Raw genomic sequence first — 23,942 nt, forward strand, 5'->3', positions numbered from 1 at the left:
AAATGCAGACTCCTGATGCCCGCCCCCCCAAATGAGGTTTCCTGAGTTTGGGGTAAAGTCTAAAGGATTTGCACTTATGTTAATAAGTGCAGATGTTCTGCAGGGGTCCTGAGAAACACTGGAAATGTAGCCACAGTGTCTCAGGTTGGCACAGCCCCCACAGGCACAAGGCCCATGCAGGGCTGAGCTGCAGTGGAAGAGCTCCCTGTTCCAGCATGGGTGACCCCTGCCCCTTCTTAAACAGGGCGGGAAGGGACGCCAGCTGCTCCAGTTCAGGAATGAGAATCCGTGTTGGTGGGCTGAGCTATTTCTGTGGCACTCTCGCCTTTGGATTTCGGTTGCCTTGGTGATGAGCCAAGCCTGAGCCTGGCAGCCTTGGTTAGGAGGAGAATATACGAGGGTTCCGCGTCGTAGCTTCTCCTTTCTTTGTGAAGCCAGGAACCTCGGTGTCTTGATGAACCGTGATTCACAGCCGTGGAAAGGGTTCGATACCCCCCTTTCTTCATCTAGAGCTGACATAACTCATCTTCTAATTGTGTTTACTGTGGTGCCAGAGTGTTGCAGCAAGCGCGTCCCCAAAGCAGCCTGCTGTCACTGCTCTCGCTTATGTCGCACCCTGAGCTTGGCATCCACGCGGAAGCACTCGAGTGAGCGCGGCTGAAACACAGGCAAAAGCCGCGGCTCTCTTGAGTCATTTAGTGAACAGAATCGTTCCAAAGGAAATTTTTGAATGCATGACAATTTTCTTAAAGATTCGTAGCAGGTTGTATGCATATAAATTTCTCTATTACATGCCTGAGAGAGGCTGTCACCCACAGCATGAAACCCACCTTCCAGTCTTGAGAGGGAGGGAGAATGAAGGCCTGAGGATCCATCGTGTAAAGATGGCGGGGGGCGGGGAGGACTGGCCTGGTCTCTATCTTTGGTTCCTTTCATGTCTTTCCCTTTCATTCCCCAAATAATGAGCCAGCAAGAAAGAGAGGGACAGAGCCCAGCGGAGCATCTGCCCCAGTGGCCAGAAGGGCCTGCCACCTCAAATCTGCTTTCCGCGGTTCCTGCCGCCTGGCGGGCCTCTGGGAAAAGGACCTTTCTCTGTCCTCCCACCACCCCAGACCCACAAAGCTCCAGGTGATTGCTGGGAGAGATTGTGTTTTCCCTACATAGTGATTCTATGTCCACTCCCTTGGGCTTTGGGGCCACTTCCCTTTGAATTGACCAGGAACCCCAGTGGGGGTCCCCACTGTTTGGCATCTTTTCTTGGTGTCTTTTCTATAAACTTGTTGCTGCATGGCTCAAGGCCGCTCCTGCTGGAGGCCAGTGACCCATGGATGGCTGGTGACTTTCATGTGACTCCCTTCTAGGGAGGATCCTTCTGTTTGGGAGCGATGTTCGTAAAGGTCTAAATGCATTTCATCCAGCAAAACCACAGGATGTCATAGGATGACTCCTCTTGTTGGGCAGGCAGTCCATGTGGCAGCCTCAGGTAGATGGCCGGGTGAGTCCCTGGGTCCTTCTCAAGTCCGTGATGGAAACAAATCTGGACTGAGAAGCAGCACAGGTAATCGTTAGAAATAAAAGCTAGAAAATGATAGGTGTTGTGCCCGAGTAGATAAAAATACCCTTTCCCTTAATTACCTTCAAAATGAGAGAGACAGAGAGGGAGGGGAGAGAGAGCTGGAGAGGGAGGCACCCATGTGGCTTGCTCGCCTGCAGATGAGAAGTCAGGCATGGTCAGTAACTGGCCCAGCCTCCCGGGCACTGAGAGGTGGAAGCTGGAACCCAAGCCTGCCCTGCAGGGCCCAGGTCCTCCTCCATAGCTTGGCACCTCCGAGAGCTGGGCCTGTGTGGTTGTGATCGTGTCGGATCCAACTAGGCCGTGGGGTGCCCAAGAGCTAGTTAATCAGGGCGAGTGGCTCTTTCTGCAGTGTATGCCTAGATGAGAACACCCCATTGTGCCCAGTACAATCATTACTTGTCAGCTAAGGATTGGAATATTTTTCCAGCTAAGCTTGGAATATTTTTTAAAAACAAGTTTGGGTGTTTTGGGAGCAATCGGCTTGGATGGGGTTGTGTAGAACTGATCTGCCTCCCAGTGTGGCTGGGTCCCATGCCACCTCTAGGGCCTGCAAGGATGAAAGGTGGAAGAAACTCAGAGTTACTCTCTGATTGCTGAGCTGGACATGGTCCACTCTGTGCTCGGCACCCTGCTTCTCAGGCTTTCAGAGGCAGCCTGGACTCTAGACCACTGACCCTCCGACTGAGGACTTGATACCGGCTTCCTGGTTTCCAGTTTGTCTATGGCAGATCTCAGCCTTCATGATTGCTTGAGCCAATTCCCCATGATGTGTATTTTAGTATCTCTACACTATCGATGCTATTTCTCTGGAAAGCTTGACTTATACAAAGGTTCATTCAAGACAAAAAGAAGATGTGTCAACCATTTTTAGCTGTGGCCAACTAAAACAACATCTTTAAAACAAATCTTTTAATTATGCTTATTAAAATCATAGTTTTCTTTTTAGCATGTACAATTCAGAAATCTGTAGGTTCATCAGATTTCAGCACAGTGCTGAGTCTGGGTGTGTGTCACCCACACCTCCCTGCACTGGGGCCAGGTCAGAGCCAGTGAGTGGGGTCAAGACTTCCAGTTCTGCCCAGGCAACGCCTCCCCACGTAGGAATCAGTGCAGAAGTACTTACCCGGCACTGCTCACCCCGTAGCCAGAGAAGCACAACAGTGGCCTAGCAGGCAGACTTGCTGTCCCCACCCAGCAGTCGAGGGAACCCATGCTTGCCAAGGAGGTGGAGAGGGACTGTCCTCCATGCCCAGGGCGAGGTGATGCCCTGCCTCCTCCCTGCGAGTGGTACTAAAAGGAGCCCATGAGGGTTAAGTTGGAAACTTCAACACCCTCTTTGCAACAGTTGCCTGGGAGGTCAGCAAGGATACAGGATGGCACCCGCCACGGACCACAGGATCTCCCAGAGTTACAGAACACCTCGGCCTACAGGAGCAGAGGTCAAAATGTTAAAATCCCCATGGAACATGTATCAAGATAGGCCTTATGCTGGACCATAACTCAGAACCCAACACATTTGAAAGAATGGACAAGAAATGGTGAAGGTCTGCCTACCACAGTGGGTGTTACGGTTTGGATTTGGAGTATCCCCCAAAGCTCATGCATTAGACAATGCAGGAAGGTTCAGAGGAGAAATGATCAGGTTGTAAGAGTCTTAACCCCATCAGTGAATTGGTCCCTGATGGGATTAGCTGAGTGGTGGCTAGAGGCAGGTGGGTGTGGCTGGAGGAAGGGGTTAATTGGGGGCATGGCTATGGGTGTATATTTTGTATCTGGAGATGGAGTCTCTCTGCTTCTTGATCACCATGATACGAGCTGCTTTCCTTCGCCATCCTCTCCTACCACAATGTTCAGCCTTACCTCGAGCCCCGAGGAATGGAGCCGGCCTTTTATGGACTAAGACCTCTGAAACCGTGAGCCCTCAAATAAACTCTTCCTCCTGTACAGCTGTACTGGTCAGATCCGTTAGTCACAGCAGTGAAAAAGCTGACCGAAACAGTGGGACTAAACTAAAAATCAATAAAGGCTTGGAAACGAGCAGTACCCTTTATATAACCCACACATTAAAGAGGAAAGCTGAGAGAATTTTAAAAATATATGTTCAACGGAATGAAAATGAAAACGCAACCTAGTAAATTTGTGAGTTAAAACAAGATGAAAAGGGAAATTGATAGCCCTAAATCCACATATTAGAAAATAGGACAAGTTTGAAATCCATCATGTGAGCTTCTGTCCCAAGAACTAGGGAACAAAGTCAACCAAAGCAAGCCATGGAAGGTGGTGACAGCAGAAGCCAGTGGAATCGGGGAGAGGCGAGAATCTGCCCAACAGAGCTGGCCTTTGGAAGCACCAGTAAAAACGATAAACCTCTAGTAGGACTGACAAAGGAAAGAGAGAGAGAAAACGCAGGTAGCCAGGAATGAAACAGGAAACATACCTACGTGCCTCGCATACATCCAAGATCAAAAGGGAACACAACCAATAACCCCATCGTGAATTTGACCGTTTCATGAAATGGACCTGTTTCTCCAAAAACATACACTACCTCAGTTCACCCAATATAAAATAGATAATTTGAATAGGCCTATCAAGAAAATGAATCTGTAATTTAAAATCTCCCAAAAAAAGAAATCTCCCTGTTCCAGATGGTTTCACTGGAGAATTCTACCAAATGTTTGAAGGAAAATTAACACCAACTTTGTACAAACTTGTCCAGAAAATAAGAGAGAAAACACTTCCCGGTTTGTTTTATCAAGCTGGTATTATCCTGATACCCAAACCAGGCAAAGGCTTTAACAGGCACACGCGTACACACAAGAAAACTAAAGATAAATATCACTCATGAATATAAATGCAAAACACTGTTAAAATATCAGCAACTACAATTCAGGAATATATGAAAAGAACTGTCCACCGTGGCCAATGGGCATTTTTACCCAGGAGTGCAAAGCCAATCTGATGTTTGGAAATCTATCACATTAACAAGCTGAAGAAGAAAAACATCACAGCATCACATCAAGGAATAAAAAAAAAGTTTTGATAAAATTCAATATCCATTCATGAGGAAAACTCTAAGAAAAATAGAAATGGTAGGGACAGCCTCCACCCGATGAGGACCATCTGTAATGATCTCCTGCTGGCTTTGTTTTTAATGGTTGAAAACAATGTTTGAGCCCAAGATTGGAAACAAGGCAAGGATGTCTGCTATGTTCTAGCAAAGTGTCATGAGGCAAGAAAGGAAATCAAAAGTGGACAGATTAAAAAGGAAGAAATAAGAAATTTATGTTTATTTAAGACATAAATTTCAGTGTGCAAAATCCCAAGGAATCTACCAAGATTAAAAACAAAGTAAAAACCAAAGAAGTAATAAGTGAGTATAGCAGAGTCAAAAGATACAAGATGAACATAAAAATTCCATTGCTTGTCTATATACTAGTAATGGGCACTGAAATTAAAAATGCAATAACATTTACAGTCACTCATCAAGGACGCAATACTTGGGTATAAATCTAGCAAATTATGTAGAGAATGTTATGCTGAAAACCACAAAATGCTGATGAATGAAATCATAGTCTAATTAAAAGGAGAGACATGATATGTTCTTAGATTAAAAGACAACAGAGTAACTCATCAACTTGGTGATAATGAACACAGCCAAGTCTCCCAGAACTGGCATTCAGATCCAATGCTATTTCTAACCAAATCACAGCAAAATTTTTGTAGATGTAAAGGAAAAGGTAATATAATTCTAAAAGTCATATGAAAAGGAGAAGAAGCTAAAGTAGCTGAGGCCAGTTTTATAAGTAGAGTGGGCGGAATCAGCCTGTTGGACTCGACATTGTGGTTTAAAGCTTCAGTGACCAAGACAGTGTCCAAAGGCCAGACACACAGATCAGCAAAGCAGAATAAAGAGCCCAGAAGTAGAGCCCCACAAATAGATGGCGATTTCTGGGAGGTGAGCAAAATTGGCAACACACAGGACCAATGTGCTGATGTTATGTTCTCTGTTTTCACCATCCTAATCAATATCTCTATTATGATTATTTGTAAAATGCTATCCTTGCAGGAAACTGGAGAAGGGTACACATGATCTATCTGTATTATTTTTTGCAACTTCATGTAAATCTAAAATTATCTTTCCAGTGTAGTGAACAAGGGGAATGAAGGAAGGGTGGAAGGATGGGATAAGGAGAGAGTGGAGTGGACCTCACCTACCTTTTCTATGTACATGTCGAATACACCACAGTGAGTTTCACCATCATGTACATCCCCAAGACACTGATTTTAAAGACAAAATGTCTATATGTAAATAGGAGAAAGGTCAGTAGAGAGAAGAGAACAGGGAAGAGTAATGGAGGGAAGGGGAAGTTCTGGGGACTGAAATAGAACAAATTATATCCTATACTTTTATAATTATTTTATGATTATCATAATTACTTTTATAATCAATTCTGTTCTCATGTATAACCAAAAAAAGAACCAATGAAATATTATAATTAAAAATTATATTTAAATTAAAATGCTAATTCAAAATATTTAAAGGTGATGGGAACACATTATTTTTGTATATAATAAATGAGCATGAAGGGATACCATATATTTAGATTTTTTTGAAGTAAAAAGGGCCTTTCCCTTTATTTATTTATTTATTTTTGCATTACGATTCTTAATACCACTTAATACCTTTATACCACAATTTACCATATCTCTGATTGTATATGAGGTATGTTGACTCCAAATTCACATCTTCATACATGTATTTTGTATAATGATGAGGGTCTCCTTTCACCATCCATGCTATTCCCCTTCTCCCTCCCTTTCCCTCCCACCCCTATTCCCTATCTAGAGATTTTTAAATTGCCTTTGACAAAGCCAACACCAAATTTCTTTAGATTGAAGAAATTATCATGGTTAAAAGACCAAATATGGAATTCAGTGACATTTTACCTTTGACTATAATGAAAAGTGAGTGTGCACCTGCCTGCCCGTGCACAGTACGTGTTCTGTGTTTCTCAGCTCTGTCCACTAAGATCCTAGAAGCACCAGTGGCAAGGTGCTATGGTACACCCCAGGGTGCAGATGATCTTGAGTGCTGTCTCTCCATGACAGTATGAAAGTTTCCTTGAAGCAATACTTGATTTCAAATTTGGGGCCAAAAATAAATATTTAAAACCAAATATCAATAATTCACTAATGCCGATTTTATGTACTGTGTCATCAGTCATTTGATTCCAGGGGTAATTACGATAAAATAAGTAAGCTGTTTTGGTAGTTACAGCCCATAACTACAGTGGGCTGTCAACCCAGCCTGTCAATATGTGTCCATTTGTATCTTATGAATAAGGTCAGAGGCTTTAAGAGTTGGAGGGCCCTAGAGAATATGATTTAACACCAGAAGGACTGCAGGAGCCGCTAGAGTTTGCCCAGTATCACAAAAGTGATTAAGTTGACCTGCTTTGTGGTTCATTAATTATATGCAAATGCCCTACCAATAAAATATATTTACATGAATAAATAAATGTAAATAATATAAATAAATGTATAATATGAATAAATAAGTAAATAAAAACTGTGTGCCCGGTAAATATCAGGATGCTGTCTGTGGACGTTCATGCCCTTGTTCGGGAACAACAGGGGATCTTTGCACTTCGGTTTTAACAGGAGACCTGGAGATTCCTGTGGCTCAGGCTCCCGTGACATCAAGGAATCCACATAGAGCTTTACTGAAAGAGGACACCTGAGCCCTGGGTCTGAAGGCCACGTAGGGACATGGACCACCAGGGATTGTGTGGCCCTTCTCTAGGTTCCTCCCACAGACCAAGTGGACTCATGGCCTCTCTGTGTCTGTCAATCCCCTCCTGTCCCAGACCCTGTCCTCCCTGGGAATCCCCAGAGTGGCAGGTCTAGCCACTGTTTCTCCCTCTTGATTTCTACCAGGGGTGATGGTAGGAAGAGACAAAGGACAGCCAGTGGCACCCTGCCCAGGGTTCTGAGCTACAGGATGCTTCTGAAAGGAGCTGATATTGAAATGGACAGGCTTCCTGATGGAGGTGTGGCTGAATGGCTTCTCATGACACCTCTGGGAGGTCATACTTAGCTCAGACAGATGCAGTAAAACTGTCTCTCTAAAGATCAGGTCTCCCAGCCATACTGGATACCAATAAAACCAGACAATTAAGTCACTCAAATGTGTTCTTCGATAATTGTTTCTCATGTTTTCTTAATTCAAAAGACATCTGATGAACTGGCTGTTAAATGATCTAACAGCAAGCAGCCCTTAATAAGGAGACCACGGGCCATCTCAGACTGCCATCACTACACAGGCTCAGTGTCAGGAGCCTGTACTTGGTTAGCTGATTTTTGAGTTGCAATCCTTAAGAATAAAGGGGCGTCAGGATGTGAGTCATCAGCCTTTGCCCTTAAACTCAGGATCAGAAGAGAGCCTTGCAAAACAGCAGAGGAGCAGTGTCCCCTCTTTAAGTACAGAATGAGAACATGCAGGCGATAGCTTTGAACTTGCATTCAGTGTGAGCTCTCAGACCTGAAGACACTTCTTTCATGAATAATTTAAAACTTCAGCTGAATTGAATTATTCTTTACAGGAATTTATTTTCATGGTCATGATTAATCCTTAGTAATTATGCTATTTTCTCTTATTATAGGTAATGTATGAAATTGTTGGAGCAATTGAAAAAAATAAAGACTCCCTTTCACAGAATCTTCTATTTGTAATGAAAAGTAAGTTGATTTCTCCCTACTGGTTAAAATGCCATGCATTCCTTATTTCTTGAATTTTTTTTTCCTACAAAATATGCTACTAGCAAAAGGATAATTGAAATATCTTTTGCATTGTAATGCCCAGAATAATAAGGAATGTGTCTTGCCATACTGTGCATTGGTTACAATTTAATTTGGAGTCCAGTAGAAACCTAATTTAACTAAGCTTTTAGCAGATAGGAATGTAAAACACCTTTACTACTTTAGTGGTATGAATATAAAAAAGCTATTCTATGAAGACTAATGAAGATGAATATGACGTCCAAAGTTATTTAGGCCACAGTAGGGTGAATTTCATTACTTAAGATACTGTGAAGCACAACCAGGGATGGTCTTTTATTCTTATGCACATCTAGTTATAGAGTATTAATGCCACTAAGTAGAAGGAGCCAGTACGTTTATAAATCTGCGTGTATGTGTATATGTGTATTTACAGATATATAGATAGATAGATAGATTTATCAATTCCTTCTACTTAGTGGGCATTAATACTCTACATATATATTGACTATGATTCTATACTATATATAAAGCAATGTATTAAATTCATATATATTCCAAGTGTATATGTATGTGTATATATATGATTCTGTCTCCTCTAGGAGTTATTTTCTTAGTGGCATTTCTGCAGTGATTCACATTTTTCTAGTGACCCCTTTAGTGAATGTAAGCTCAGCTTCTTTTGTGCTTTAAGGAGCTCTGGAAGCAACAGAGCATTTGTCTCTCCTGGGACAGGAAGCCTAGGATGCCTTTCATGAAGTACTTAGGTGCCTCTGAGCTGGAGATCAGATGTCCACAACACTTCTGGTCTCAGGACACATCTGCCTCAGGTTGCAGCAGCATGGTTGTATCAGAGTCTTCCCGGGGCAGGGGTCACTCTGCTTGCCTCTCAGAACATGCCCTCATTGGGAGTTGTCTTAGCAGAGACCAGTGTTGAAGCATGGACTGGGATGATATCATGATCAAGGAGGAATTGCAGTAATTGATCTGACCCGTTATCATTGGAAATGTCTTGCTCCTAGTATGCAGTTACCTGCACTTTTATTTTTAATGCCCTTTCCTTTGGGTCTTGTCTTTTAGCGAAGATCTAATATATAGTATGTTTTAGAAGTTGGCACAATGCTTTTTTTTTTTTTTGTATTTCATGGTGATATATTATATCTACCTATCAATATACATAGATTATATATAAAATAAAAGGGGATCAGGCAAACAGTGTGGTCCATGTTTATATCTGGTGTTTTCAGTTTTATTTAAGGCTCTTATCCCTCAGTTGGAAGATAATGTGTTGCATTATTTGTGTGGGCCCACACACATTTAGACTTGCTATACATATGAATAACAATTGCTTTGTTATTGTTTACGAGGATCATGGTATATACTTGTTGTTTGTTTATTTTGAAGTGGTTTCAAACTCAAAGACAAGTTATAAAGTTAGTACAGAGAACTCCCAGTTTCCTCAGATCAGGGTTTCAAGGCCTTCTTTTCTTCCCTCCCTCCATCTCCCTCCCCACCTCCTCCCTCCTCCGTGTGTGTATTTTCTGAACCACTTGAGAACAAGTCACTCATCTGCTAATGTCTACATGTCAATGCACATTCCAAAATGAGGACATTGTCTTACTTGAACTCAGTAAATTATCAGAATATTGATCATTGATACAATGCTGACATCTAATCCAGAGCTCATATAAAGCATTGGCAATTGTCCCATTAATGTCTTTTATAGCGATTTCCCACAGTTCAGGGTCATTTCACTTCAATCTTTAATCTTGGACATTTCCATAGTTTTCCTTTGTTTTCCATGACATTGTTTTCAAAAATTAAATATCGGTTATTTCATGCAGTGTTCCTCAATTTGGGGATATTGAGTTTTACTTATATCAGAATCAAGCTGTGCATTTTTGCCAGGAACCCCCCAGAGGTGGCATGTGCATCCTCGGTGCACCAGAGGCAGTGAGCACCATAAATGGCCCTGAAGCTGTGACGCGCGACTGCTTTGATACGGTGGTGTCTGCCAGCCTCTCGGTTTCCAGAGTTGCTGGTTCCTCTTTGGCATTGATGAGTAACCTGGGAGGACGCACTTGGAGATCGTGCGAATGTTCTGTTCCATCTACCTCTCCCAGCTGGATTTGCAGGCATCTGTCATGCTTGCTTGAATCAGTTATTCCTCTTACAGTTGCAGAACGCCGTTCCCCCACCAACAGTGGCCTTCTGCTATGACACTCCATGTCTCCTACTTCACTGGCTCCTTTGCTTATGACAGGGTGGACTCAGGTGTTCTTATTTTATTCAGTGAGCCATATACCACTACATCATTATTTTGATGCTAAAATTCTCCAAGGCTTGGCCTGTTAGAACACCTTCAGGCCAGCTCCTGTGTCCTTTTGACAGATTCCCGTGCCTTTTTAGTGTTCCCTCATATCTGGTCTTCCAAGACAGTGTCAGATCTAGAATCAGCCTAATTGGTCTTTGGGAAGTACGGAATTGAGGAACACTGTGGTCTGGGGCCTGGGTGAGCTCACTGCTTCTGTAGTGTCTTTGATTTTAGATATTTCCAGACCTCAACATTTAAGAGACAGATATAGATAATATTTAGATATGCAGCTGTGCATTAAAAACAGTGGCTTTCTCCCATAATTTGAAGCCAACACCACACTCCTGCCTCTGTAATTTCGTCCCCCTTCTTTGACCGCTCTCCCGTTTCCCTGCTTGTTTATTAATGTGACTTTTCACTGAAGGCGATGCAGATTTAGATTCTATCTGCCTTGTTTTGCACCTGGGCAAGCAGAACCCCTGAGTGTGGGAAAGGTGGCAACTAAATTACTTCACTGTTACACGCTGCTCCCTGCCCGATGGGCTGAGCATGATCTTAAGTGATTGATGCATGTGATTTCACATTTCAAGCCTTGCAATAACTGCCAAGGTACTGTCATCATCCTTTGATAAATAGGGAAACTTAGGCTCCAAAAGCTGTCTACATACAGAAAACCAACCCCAAGAGTCCTCCCTCTTGTCTTTACCAGCCATTCACATTGTTTTCAAATTGCTGTTGAAATGTGTGATCCAGACTCCACTCGTTCCACCTCCTCTTCTCCCTGAGATGTCCAGATAGGAACGTGGACCTAGAATTACATAGTGTCTAAAATGTATCAGCTCACTTTGACCCTGGCATCTTGACTGAATTCAGCAAAAGGTGTTCTTTCTCCCCTTCTTAACCTAACAACAGGTGCAGCCAGGTGAGGCTCTGAAATGAGCTACTGCCCAAGGTGCTGCTTTCCTGGAGTGGGAGGGGTGTTACTGACCAGAACCAGATGTCTTCATGAGTTGGTCAACTGCACCAAAGCCCCTCAGGTCTGAGCTGGACAGTGCCCATAACCAGGAGGCAGTGCCAGGCAGAGAGCCAAGGGCCAGGAGCTCAGGTGGAGAACGAAGGGTCAGAACACCTGGCCCAGGGCAGCTAGGGTCAGGGAATGAGACAGGACCGTGGGGGGGCGGGGGCAGCAGACCCGTAGCACCTTTTACATCTCAGCACAGAATGCTTTAGTGGTTAAAGTACTTTTATAAGGAATAAATTTAACATTCAAATAAATAATGATTTTAACAGCCCTTAACAACGTCCATTTACTTATTTCCTAGCTAGTGAAAATGTCGTGATCAATCATTTGTTCCAGTCGAAATTGTCACCAACGGGATCCCTCCTATCTTCATATCCTTCCTTTAAATTCCGAGGACATAAATCTGCCCTGCTCCATAAGAAAACGACAGCTTCCTCAATTGTTGGAGAGAACAAGAATTATCTCGAGCTTAGCGCGGTAGGCACCTCTGTGATTCTTGTTTATTTGCTTCTAGGTTGCTTGGATATTTTCTTTGTTTAAAAAAATCATAATTGTGTACAATCATGTAAAGAAACTTATATGTTAATAGAAAGAATTAAAGGAAAGGATACCCAGCAGAACTGTCCAAGAGAGGGGACATTACAGGAAAGTGCAGTGTGGTGACAAATCAGTTGTCTGTGTGACATCCCATTTGCATTTCATCTGCCTTCCTTTTGGATGAATGGGGACTGAAGGGGGGCGGTAGGCTCTGAGGATAAATACTTACCTGCCTTATCATTTCTGAGGTTTGGGGTTTCTGAACCATGAATATTTGCTTCTCTTGTAGACATAGAGCATTTTTGATCTTAAAATATTTTTATTGTTTATTTGTAGATTTTTACCTTAGTTTTTGTTATGCTAATTTGAACATTTGTTCCACATAAATTTGAATGTCCACATAACCTAAAGGTTCTAATTCTAGAAGAGAACTAAAATCTCTGTGAAAAGTTATTTCAAACTGATAAGGAAATGTTTGAAGCATGTTAGGCTTCTTACAAATACAGCGCCAGACTGCATTCACGTTATTTTGCTTGTGTCTACCAAAAGAATAGAAGAGGAGGCGTAGAGTTGGGAAAGCATTCAGGACAATCAATTTTAGAAATGCAGTTGTTGCAGCCTGCTGGAATGTGTCTTAGTTTTCCAATTAAGATAAAGGCATAATTAAATTAACTCTTTTAGTAGAGTGGTGGGGAATGTGAGTGTGTTTACTAGCAAGGCCTAGAACTAGCGAGCCTTTGATGTACTTGTCCAGAGCGGGATGAGCAGAGGAAGTCACTCGCACTGCATACAAAATGGCATCTTTTACATTAAAAGACAAAGCGTTGTCCTTTAGAAGCACCATCCTCATTCCCACCGCTCTTCTGCACCTGCTGGCTCTTCCTTTCTCCGTCCTCCTGCAAATCGAGAGCAAGTGATCAGCACACCGCTGAACTGTCCTCCATTATTAGATATCATTAAGCATTGTGAGGCTGAGAAGGATTGCAGAGGGGAGGAGATTGCAGTGGCTCCTGTTGGGAAAAGTATAATGGCAGCCACACCCCAGAGGGAAAAAAAAAAACCAGCATGGCGCCTAAGGACCTTCTCTTCCTACTTTCCCCTGTTTTCACTGGCGCGAAAAGTTCCCGCGGGTGTGAACTCTCCCGCTGGCACCAATTTCAAATCTCCAGGGAACCTTAGCCCCCATAAGAACTAATTCCTGGGCTCTGGAACTGATATCTGGAAGAACTTGCCAATAAATGGGTGGCCAGCCATTTATCTAAGCCCTGCCATCTCTCCTTAGATCTATATAAGCACACAGCCTTTTGCAAAAAAAAATGGAATTCTCCCCGGCAAGTTGTTTTGCATGGAGGATTCTTTCAGCTCCTCCATACAGAATGGGAACCTGAGCACTCATGCTCAGGGATGGAGATTTGTCTGTCTGACTGCCTTGTGTGTTCCATCCCTCACTTCCCTAGCCGTCCCCTTTTTAATGCCCTTGCCCTGCAATCCACCCCTGCAGCCAGGAGGACGGGCTTTGACCTGCGATGCCTGTGCACTGCGTTGGTAGGAGACACCTTGAAGTGGGGCCAGTCCCTGCACAGTGCATTCCCTTGTTGGTTACAGTCAGTCCTCCTGCTCCGAGGTCATCGTAATGGGGGGAAGGGAGCTACTGTCATTGCAGTAGCACCAGGCTCAGAGGATGCTGCATCAGGAGTCCTTCTTGTGGTTTGGAGAGAAGTGGCTTTCCATCAATCGGGTGTTGGTCTGGGTCTGTGTGATGCTGTGGATGAGGCAGGGCATTAGTGGCGAGGTTTCTTTTAACCCCTGCTGGAATCTGACTATCTACCTCCTGCCCTTTTTATCTTCGTCCATTGGCCTCATTTCCACTGATCGTTTTGTGTCTCCATTGTCTTCACTACATGTGATCGTTTTTCTTTTGAGAACGTGTGTGTAATTACTTATTGAAGAAAACAATCTATTATCATTTTTCACAGACAAATAACTTATTAACCTCATTTATTAAGAGAGAGGGTGGGGGAGAGAAAGAGGAAGGGAAGGAATGAGCACAAGTGTCCAGCCCATACCCACATGCAATGCTGCTTATATTTTAAATTTAAGGAAGCACACTAACACTTGTGGAAGCATCTGCTCTTTATAACCTGAAATCTCGTTCATCCCCAGAGAATGATAAATACAAAGGACTTGTAATGACCAGAACACTGCAGGGAGGTGATTGGGATCTGTGTGTGTTCTCAAATGAAGATGGGCATGGATGGTGGTGGGCCTGACAGCCAGCCTTGCCCTTGAAAGGCCAGAAGCTGGGGCTCTGTTTGACCCTCGGGTGCCATTCACCAAGTTACAGGAGCATTATGGAAAGATCGACTGGTCCTGGTTTTATAATCTATTTTATGCCTTTGCCTGTGAATCTACATGGATGCAAACCTTAGTTTCTATTTTTTCCTTCCAAACTGAAATTTAGTAATTAAAATCTGAGCAAAGCTCACCCTTTCCCTGTCTTTTCCTCCCTCTTTCTTTTCTCATTACAGATATTAAAAAAGAAAGGAGCGTCTACATTTCGGCAAAGACTGGAGCGCAGCGATCCCACCAGCACAGCGTCACAGCTCAGGGTCAGTGAAGATGCCAAGGGCCTAGTGAGTTTGTGTCAGCCACACCAGGGTCACATGGAATTCTTTTCCATTTCTGAGAACTTGACTACCTTCAGGGAAAAGTAAATACACACACACACGTACACACACAGTAAGTGAATATGTGATATACAATAGAGTCAGATTGGAGATAAAGATTCGTATTTAAAAAACAAAAACAAAAAAAGCTGGATTTAGTGACATATGCCTGTAATCCCAGCAACTCTGGAGGCTAAGGCAAGAGGATCACAGGTCAAGGCCAGCCTCAGCAACTTAGCAAGTATCTATACAAAATAAAAAAAAATAAAAGGGCTGGGGATGTGGCTCTGTGTTAACATACCCTGGGTTCAATCCCCAGTATGAAAACCAACAAGAGCGCTCAGAGTTTCCAGCCAGGTTCTCTGGGTGAATCAGCTGGTCTTTCTTTTCCTATAGAAATCCCTGGCAGATATTACTGGGAAGCTCCAGCGCTGCACCCCACACGTCGTTCACTGCATCAAACCCAATAACTCGCAGCTTCCAGACGTGTTTGATCACTTCTACGTGTCGGCTCAGCTGCAGTACCTGGGTGTCCTGGAGCTGGTGAAGATCTTCAGGTTCGGGTACCCTGTGCGCCTTTCCTTCGCGGATTTCCTGTCCAGGTAAATCCCTCGCCCGCTTTGCCTGCTCTTAGCGCTGCATATAGCCAGGCGGAGACTTGCCTACCTTTTCGGCTTTGCCTTCGACGCGTATTTTCTTCTCTTGAGGACGGGGATGCCGTGAAACGGACTGGCAGAGCCTTTGTCAAAAGGATCTAGACTCTGCTGGGGACACTTTGGAAACCGCCTTCACGTTCCCTTAAACGTGTGGCTTTCCCTGGATTTAAAGAGTTATGGAGTTAGGACATCTAGTGTCTATGTGACGATTAGTTAAAAGTAGAAACAGACGTCTGTGGTGATTTCCTCCTTTTTATCCGTGAACAAAACGCCCTTTAGATCAGGGTTAGCCAGCACTCCTGGTCACACCCACTCACCTCTTGTTTTTGGAAATGCCGTATTTTGGAGCATAGCAGCTGATATTTATTTACTTATTGTTTGTGGCCACTTTTGCACTACAGTGGGTAAGAGGGACAGCATGCCATAGTGTAAACTATGAAATAACTGTGACCTGGCCCTTCAGAAAAGAAGTTTGTTGGCCCTTCTTGTAGATAGAAGCATCCCCCACACAGACAATGCGCTGCGCCCTAGGAGCATCTCCAGGGGTGTGACCACATATCGAGGGTGGCCCTGCTCTGCAGTAGCTTCACCTGGGCAAGTTGCAAGGAGTGACTGACCCACCCCCACCCATAACCTACCCAGCCGAGTATATGTTCATATGTGTTTTCATTTTATCAGAAACATTAGTCTGGCTTTAATCACATTGATAATATTCACTAATAAAGCCAAATTTAGAGAGTTAGTTGGTGAGTACTAACTTGGTTTCTAAGTCTTTGCTGGCGGGCACTGTGCTGGTCCAGGTCTCCAGTGTCTGCGCTGCTGTGTCTGCTCGCTGAGGTTGAGGAGTGCGGCTGACGAGATGCGGGGTGCCCGGGGTGCTTTAGCAGTCGTCTGTGGACAGAATGCTGCAGAAGCACAGGAAGGAGCATTTGGGATTGATCTGGCTTTCATATGAGGCTGTGGACCATGGCACCATGTGCAGATCACAGCGTGTGGCTGGATGGCTTACGGCCATGGATGCCATCTTGCTCCCCACATTCAGATGCCGCAGGCCAGCCCTCTGGGACTGTTGGAAGTGAGGCCAGAGGAAGTGAATGAGGTTAAACAGGGCGATGACAGTGTGGCCCTGACCTTCCAGGATTCATGTCCTCGTAAGAAGAGACACAAAGAGCGTGTCACCCTGTCTGTGCCCCTCTCCCTTCCTGTCGTATGAGAGACAAGAAAGTGGGAGGCCATCTGCAAGCTGAGAAGAGGCCCTCCCCAGGAACAGAGCCGCTGGACCTCTCCGCTCCCCAAACTGGGAGAACGCATTCTGTTGCTCACACCGCCCAGTCGATGAGACTTTGCTGTGGCAGCCCACGCCACGACAGCCATGTGTCTGAACATTGGTTTGTAAGGTGTCAAAAGGTGCAGAAGCTGGACCGGTTATCTTGAAACTGTGTTTGTGTGACTTGCTGATTCTTGAGCCAATGGAAGAAAATGAGCTGAGCCGCCCATGCCCTGCTTTTAAATCCCATCACACCTCTGCTTTTCTCCATTATTCAGTAGCATTTATTTGCTATCAAGGTTCACTCAGGTGCTTTCCCCCTTGGAAGACCTATAAAATGGCACATCCTCATTTCAGAGAGATGTGTCTCTTCTCTGAGCTTCAGCACAGCCTTGGATAGGACATGGGCCATGTGACAGCATTCAGAGAGGTGCCCATCCTTACCACTAGGTGGGGGGGGGGTAGTGAGCTGCAGCCCAGGGCCCAATCTGGCCTGCCACCTGCTTCCTATGACCTCAGAGCCCAGAAGGTTTTTAAATAAAGGTTACACTTTAAATGATTACTTAAGTAGTATTTAAAGTCCTCAGTTTTACCTTTTGGCATGAAAGTCTAAAGAGCTGACACCTTGGCCCTTTACATAAAAAGTTCGCTCCCCTCTGTGCTAGACCATAAGAGCCACGCGTGGCCTCCAGCAGATGGCTGGTTGCCCTCTGCACTTCTGCATCCACTGTGTGGAGGAGTCTGCTCTTTTCCCCCATCGCAGCGACTTTCTCTCGTGTAGGGCTGAGTCCTTGAGTGCTGAGATCCTTTCCTGATGGGGGGCGAAGCCAGCTCTCACCAGTGTACTCCACAGAACAAAAGGACCTGGATCTGTGGCTCTCAGCAGCGGAAGCCAATGTCACTCCTCACTGTTGACTGTGGCTCAGAAGTAGCACGGCTCGGCCTAAGTCAGTGCTGGTCTTAGTCTGGGCTTCAGATGGGTCTAAGGCCCAGCCTGGAGCGAGGACATGCTGCTGCTGAGCCAGAGGGAAAGAGGGATGGGGAACCGGCTTATGAATCCTGCTGACATGGCGCCTGTCACTCTCTGCTCTTCCCTGATTAGTCCCAAGACCACAGGGTGGAGAAGGAGCCCCGTGACTGTTGCTGTCAGAGCACCTCAAAATTTAGTGACATTAAACAGGATATTTTTTCCCTGTTCCAGGGTTAAGTGGGACTGGTGGGGCAGGTCTTAGGTGACATCTTTCTACAGCTGCACGAGAGGCTGGAGTCGGTCCACCTGACTGGCTGCATGGGCGTCTTCACCCAGATGTCTGGTGTCTCTGGGTCCCCCATGGCCCTCCTCTCTAGCAGATTAGTCTGGACTTCTTACTTTGGCTCAAGGTTTCAAGGGACAAGAAAGGAAGGTTTACAGTCCTCCTAAAAGCCAGGGCTGGAGCTGCTATAGCGAACTCTCCCTGGATTGCATTGGTTGAAGTTCCAGACAAGCGCTTTTCAATGGGAAGGAGGCCATTGCCAGCAGTGGGGGCAGGGGCCCCGCGATGAGCTAGCACACCCTTCCTTACACAGGGAGAACCTGAGAGGGCCACTCGTGCTGGGACTTTCCAGTAAATGTAGAGTTCGTTCAATATGGAAAACTATGTGGTTTTTTTCCAAATTATAGAAGTGAAGTTAAGAATCATATGAGGTCATGCTGGAAAAAAAGTGATATTGAGAAGTTTCTTTAATACCCTTTCATTAATCCATTTTTTCCCAATTGGCTAATCCACTAATGTGCCATATTTCCTTTCCTACCCTTCCCTATCCCCACTCCCCTCTCCTCCCCTCCTGTCTCCTCTCCTCTTCACTCAGTTTCCATCTGCCTGCAGGATCAGGAGGGAAGTTCTGGAGTGTGACTCTAGATCCTCTGTGGTGAGCTCCTGAGCTCATGCTCATGGCTCATGTGAGGGTTTATTTATGGTCAGCAGGGAGAGTAAGATGCGTCATTGAATGGAGGGGCTACTGTTTAATGAGGTGAACATATTTGGAAAGGACAGAGGACTTGTCCAGTAAAGGGAGCAGGGTGTTTGGTATTTTGCTTGGCATGGGGAGGGACCCTGAGCTATGTTTGGGGGTTGTTGCTGGATGAAGCTCCACTTAGAAACATTCTGAATCACTGAACTGTTTAAATGACACAGCGCTTGCTGAAAGGCCACACTGTGAAAGAACATAGCCCTGGCATTAAATTGGGTGTGGGGCGAGAGGAAGACAAACTTGTATTTACTAGACTGAAGCTAGTGGGCAGCGGCTGCCCCATGAAGAAGACACCCTCCAGAGTGGGCACTTGAGCTGAACCTTCTACAAGTCCCCTGTAATATGTGTCGGTTAAGAGAAATGAGAGTTGATAAGGTCAGGAGATACTACATTTCTAAAAGCTTTCCCTGGCAAAGGATGGATGTTCTTCAGGGTACCTTTGCCAGAACTAACTGTATTCTTTCTGCTGAAACCGCTCTGCAGGAATGGATGGATGTGTGAGGTTTAATGAAGCTGGGAAGAAAGAGGGCTTACGACTTTTCAGTGAGTGTAAGATATGTAAAGAAGCTTACCTAACAGGCTCTCCGAGTCATTTCAGTGTGGACATGACTCAGCGCATCTCTCTTTATAATTTGTTATACTGCTCCGTGGATTATGGATCAGATGTCCCCCCACAGTGTACTTTAAGGATTTGCAATTTTTTTTTTCTTTTTTTGCAAACAGGGAGAACTGCAGAGTCACAGGATATGTGGGCTGTGACGTACCTGCTCAGCCTGGCCTTAGGCAGACAGTGCACAGGCCTGGCGTGAAGGAGTGGGAGAGGCAGGGCCCAGCGTAGGCATAGCCGCAGGTGGCTGGGTCTCACCAACAGGCAGCCAACCTGTGATGTAGGCCAACTCGCCTCCTTTCTGATAGAAGTGGGGACCAAAACGCTTTAGAAATGGGACAGGACTGGAGCCTGCTTTTGTGGACTGACTCAGATCCTTGTTTTCACTATTCTGAGTTTTTAGGTCTCCATGACAGTACCACTCGTTCATCCTCCTCTCTTCATTATATATTCATTCACTTCTTTTTGTTCTCATATTTTATTGAGTCAGGAAGTCAATATGACTTGGGAGTCCCCATCAGCTGTAGCATCGTGGTCAAGATCCCTGGTGCCAAGGGTGTCTACCCATGGTGGGTCAGCTCTAAAGTCCTCATTCTGTTCCTGATAGGATCCTTTAAGGTGACCACTGGCACATAGCTATCAACTGTTGTATAAATGATAACTGCCACATCTTTGATTAATTTTTCCCTAAATGATACTTATTGATGTTTATGAGATAATGGGTACTAGGCCGAGCTCTTTACAAGTGATATCTCATTCAGTCCTCATTGCACCTTTGTGGGTTCTGTTGGTCCCTGCACTCCTGTTGTGTAACTGAAAAAACTGAGGTTCCAAGGAGTTAAGAGCTGGTTCAAAGTCTCACACCTCATCCTGAGAGGTTCCTAACCTCACAGCATACAATCCTGATTCTGATGCTGACCTCATTCCATTAGATGCTCTTCCAACAGCTGAGCTATTTCTTGGTGCTTGATTGCCATTAGGATCCACAGGCAATAGCCCAGACCTGCACTATGATGCCAGAGAGGGAATGAAGTTTCTGGAGATTTATAAAATTCAGGAGTGGTTCCTGGACTCTGGATCGTCTTTGCTCTGTTGATTTGAAAACAGTCCAGTGACTCTGTTGAGTATCTTGGACTGCAGCCAATCCCATGCTCCTCACCTGCCATCTTGCAGACTCCTTGAACCGCAGCAAGACAGCTGGTGATGGAGTGAGGCTGGACGCCTAATGATCTCTGGAAAACTAGTTCAAAGAAGTCTGAGGAGAGTGCTGTTTAAAACGGAGACTGCTCTTTTCACTTAAAATATGTGAAAAGTAAAAATAAAAAGTCTTTCATAGCTGGATGCAGTGGCACACACCTGTAATCTTAATTACTGGGGAGGCTGAGACAGGAGGATCACAAGTTCAGGGCCAGCCTGGGCAATTTAAAATAAAACAAAAAATAGGAAAGGGTGGGGGTGTAGCTCAGTGGTAGAGAACCCCTGGGTCAATCCCCAGTACCACACAAAAAGTCTTTCATAACTTCCTAATAACCTTGGGAACAAATTCCCAAAGCTGACCAGCCCAAATGATTTAAAATGAATCCCCTGAGCAAGCATTCAGTATGATGCAAATGAAACCAGAGTGCTTATTGCTATTCCAGTAAATTAGAAAGCTATTTGCAACATGAGTTCAACATTTTGACAATTGCATTGTATTTTTAATGCAATAGTAAGGTCCAGAAAAAACTAAATCACAGAATTCTGAATTTTGAGCTTGTAAAAGTAGAAGAAAACAACTTTTTTTTTTTCAATCAGTATGTTCACAAGCAGGCGAGAATATTGTTTCTTTTCCCTGAAGACACTAATTAGATTAGACCACCTCACCTTCCCTCAGGAAGCAGAAATGGTGAGGAAGTGGTGCAGACTGCCCAGCAGCTCCCTTCCCTAGAAATGTCCTTGCCTCATCCTGCATTCTCTGCCTTCTGGAACCACTGGACTCACCCTGGGGACCCCAAGCAGCTGGGGTGTCTGTGCCCTGGTGGGCATCCTCAGTCTGTCTTCCCTCCCCTCTTGAGAGCACCACTGCTTCATGGTGCAGCCCCTGAGACCACTGATGGGCAGCAGAGGCCTACTGGCCCAGGAGGCCTCCTTGGTTGGTGTCACCCCCTATTCAAGGCTCTGAATGCGTTCTACTTCCAATACCAGGCCTCACCCAACTCACTCATTGCTCAGCATGGCTGGCTCCTGAGACGTCCTGCACCATGACAGAGGAAGATCTTCAGATACAATAAAGGAGCAGAGCGATTCTCATAATAAAATCCAGTGGCCTTGATAGTCTGCGTATTTGACTGTAAATCTTCTTCCATGATTGAGTTCCCAGTGACAAATCAAAGTTCAGAGATTAATGCTCCTTACAAATTAGAAGTCCAGAGATAATTCAATTCTGAAGGACTCGAAATCCCAAATATGATTATGGTGCCTTTATGACTTTTAAAGTCTAATGTTCTATATGCATAGGTTAAATAGTCATCTCCTGCTCATCCTTTCCATGTTCTCACTTTGCTTAGTTGTAGCTGAAGGTGTCCAGGTGTCTAGGTGTAGCTGGGTCTCCAGCACTGTGGTCTGTGCTGTCAGTCACTGTGTTCATGTGCGTGGCCTACCATATCAAAGTACTGCAGACGGGGTGGTCTACACGAGAGACAGACGTTTTCTCATGGTTGATGTCTGGCAGGGACTCTCCTGGGTTGCAGATGACTGCTTTTGAATATGTCCCCACGTGACCTGGTGGCCATTCCTTGGTGCTTGCCTGGGGCAGGGAGGAGGGCCTTGGAGAGGCAAGAGGAGACTAGCTCTCTGTCATCCCTTCTTGTAGACCCACTGATTCTATTAGATGGGGCCCCACGCTTACAATCTCATTTAATCTTAGTTGCCTCTCAGGGGCTTCACCTCCAAACACTGGGAATCAGGACTCCAATGTATAAGTTTTAGAGGACCACAGATATTCAGTCCAGAGCAGTCTTTCAGGGCCTCACATTCTGTGTTAATTCAGTGCAGTCTCTTGGGATCTTCATGCAGAAAGATATAATAATTCATGCATTAATCTCATACCCACTACATTTAGAAATTGGTTCCTATTCTCTGGTGCAGTGTACTACCAGCAGGGCTATTCCAAGACCCTTTGTGTTTACTCTAATATTTTACATTACCAAAGACAGGTGACCATATGGTATATTGACCAAGGCAGGCATGTTCTATAGTGAGACAGGTGTTGTTAATAACTGTGCAGACTCTCCCTGGCAGACCAGGACATATTGTCCCCCTGATGATGCTCTTTACCCTGCTCCCTCTTATAAGTCTCATCTTGCTGATTTACCAGGATTGCTCCTCTGCCTTTTCCAGTGGACTGCAGCTCTGTTAAGGAGGATTGGCAGTGTGGTGCTGCCTGGAACATCACAGGTGGCCCGCAGGTTACTGGCTGGATGAACTAGGTGTGAGTGGCCAATGTTGAAGTTTTCTGTACTGTTTCATAGTTGAACTCTAAATGTTGAGCGCAAGATGCTATGTTTATTAAAGTTCCGTGCCAAGCGTGTTCATATGTCGTGGAAAATAGTTGCTGTCATTATCTTATCAGTTAAGAATGTTTGATTCAGCTAGGCTTAAATATTTGCTCTTAGGGTAGCCAAAGAGACTTCAGTATGACATAGTGATCCCATAGAGCTCCATAACATTCTCACTCCCAAAACACACTCTAGACCCTTCTCTGAGATTTCTCATCTGTGGTAAGCATACAACATGCATGGACTGGTACCTTCATTTTACATTGAAAGGAGGCTACATTTTAGGTTTCTCAATTTTTAAATGCTTAATTAGCTGAAAGCATTCTCTGTAATATTCTGAAGGTAGAGGGTCATTTTAAGGGGCAGAAATATTTTTAAGAATAGAACATTGAATCACAGTAGATAGGCACTTTATTTGATGGTCTCCTCTTCAGTGGAGAAGCTATTTTTAACTAAGGAAGATTCACATAGCTGACCCACTTTTCAGTATTTCTACAAAGTACAGAACCTTCTTCATCTTCATTTTATTCACCTCTGTCTTATAAACTTGAGAACTTACTTTTGTGACAACTTAATTAGTAAATATTTAGATTATATGAAAGATGCTCACTTTTAGAGCCATTTAATTTTGGAATAAAAATTATTAGTTTTTAGTCAAGAAATTCACAGTTTTAAGCAAAACCACATCATTTACTAAGTAATAAAAATGGTAATGAAAACATAGTTTTAAAGTGTAAACTAATAATCTTATAACTATCTCCCCACTTATAACTAAAAATATGTATTTCTGCTAGGACCTCAACTACTCTATCTATAGTTTTCAGAACTTGGAGAACTTCAATTGGAAATGAACCTTTAGCATATTACAAAAAAAATTAAATTTAAAGAAGGAAGAAGGCTTTTAAAGAGTGACATGAAATTTTTCATTGTTTGTAGTGAGGCAATCAACAGGAGAATAGAAGGACTGATGCAATG

General features: G+C 44.3%; 1 protein-coding gene across 1 annotated transcript in view; it reads left to right on the forward strand.

Annotated features, from left to right (window-relative positions):
• Myo16 (myosin XVI) overlaps positions 1-23,942 on the forward strand; it is a 393,713-nt gene that overhangs the window by 262,415 nt on the left and 107,356 nt on the right. Inside the window, exons 23-26 of the mRNA XM_076872404.2 lie at positions 8,239-8,314; positions 11,990-12,165; positions 14,754-14,834; positions 15,288-15,493. Of these exons, the coding sequence (XP_076728519.2) occupies positions 8,239-8,314; positions 11,990-12,165; positions 14,754-14,834; positions 15,288-15,493 (539 nt within the window). The remainder of the gene's footprint in view (positions 1-8,238; positions 8,315-11,989; positions 12,166-14,753; positions 14,835-15,287; positions 15,494-23,942) is intronic.

This window comes from Callospermophilus lateralis, chromosome 12 (genome assembly GCF_048772815.1).
Source record: "Callospermophilus lateralis isolate mCalLat2 chromosome 12, mCalLat2.hap1, whole genome shotgun sequence".
In the NCBI taxonomy this organism is placed as follows: Eukaryota; Metazoa; Chordata; class Mammalia; order Rodentia; family Sciuridae; genus Callospermophilus; species Callospermophilus lateralis.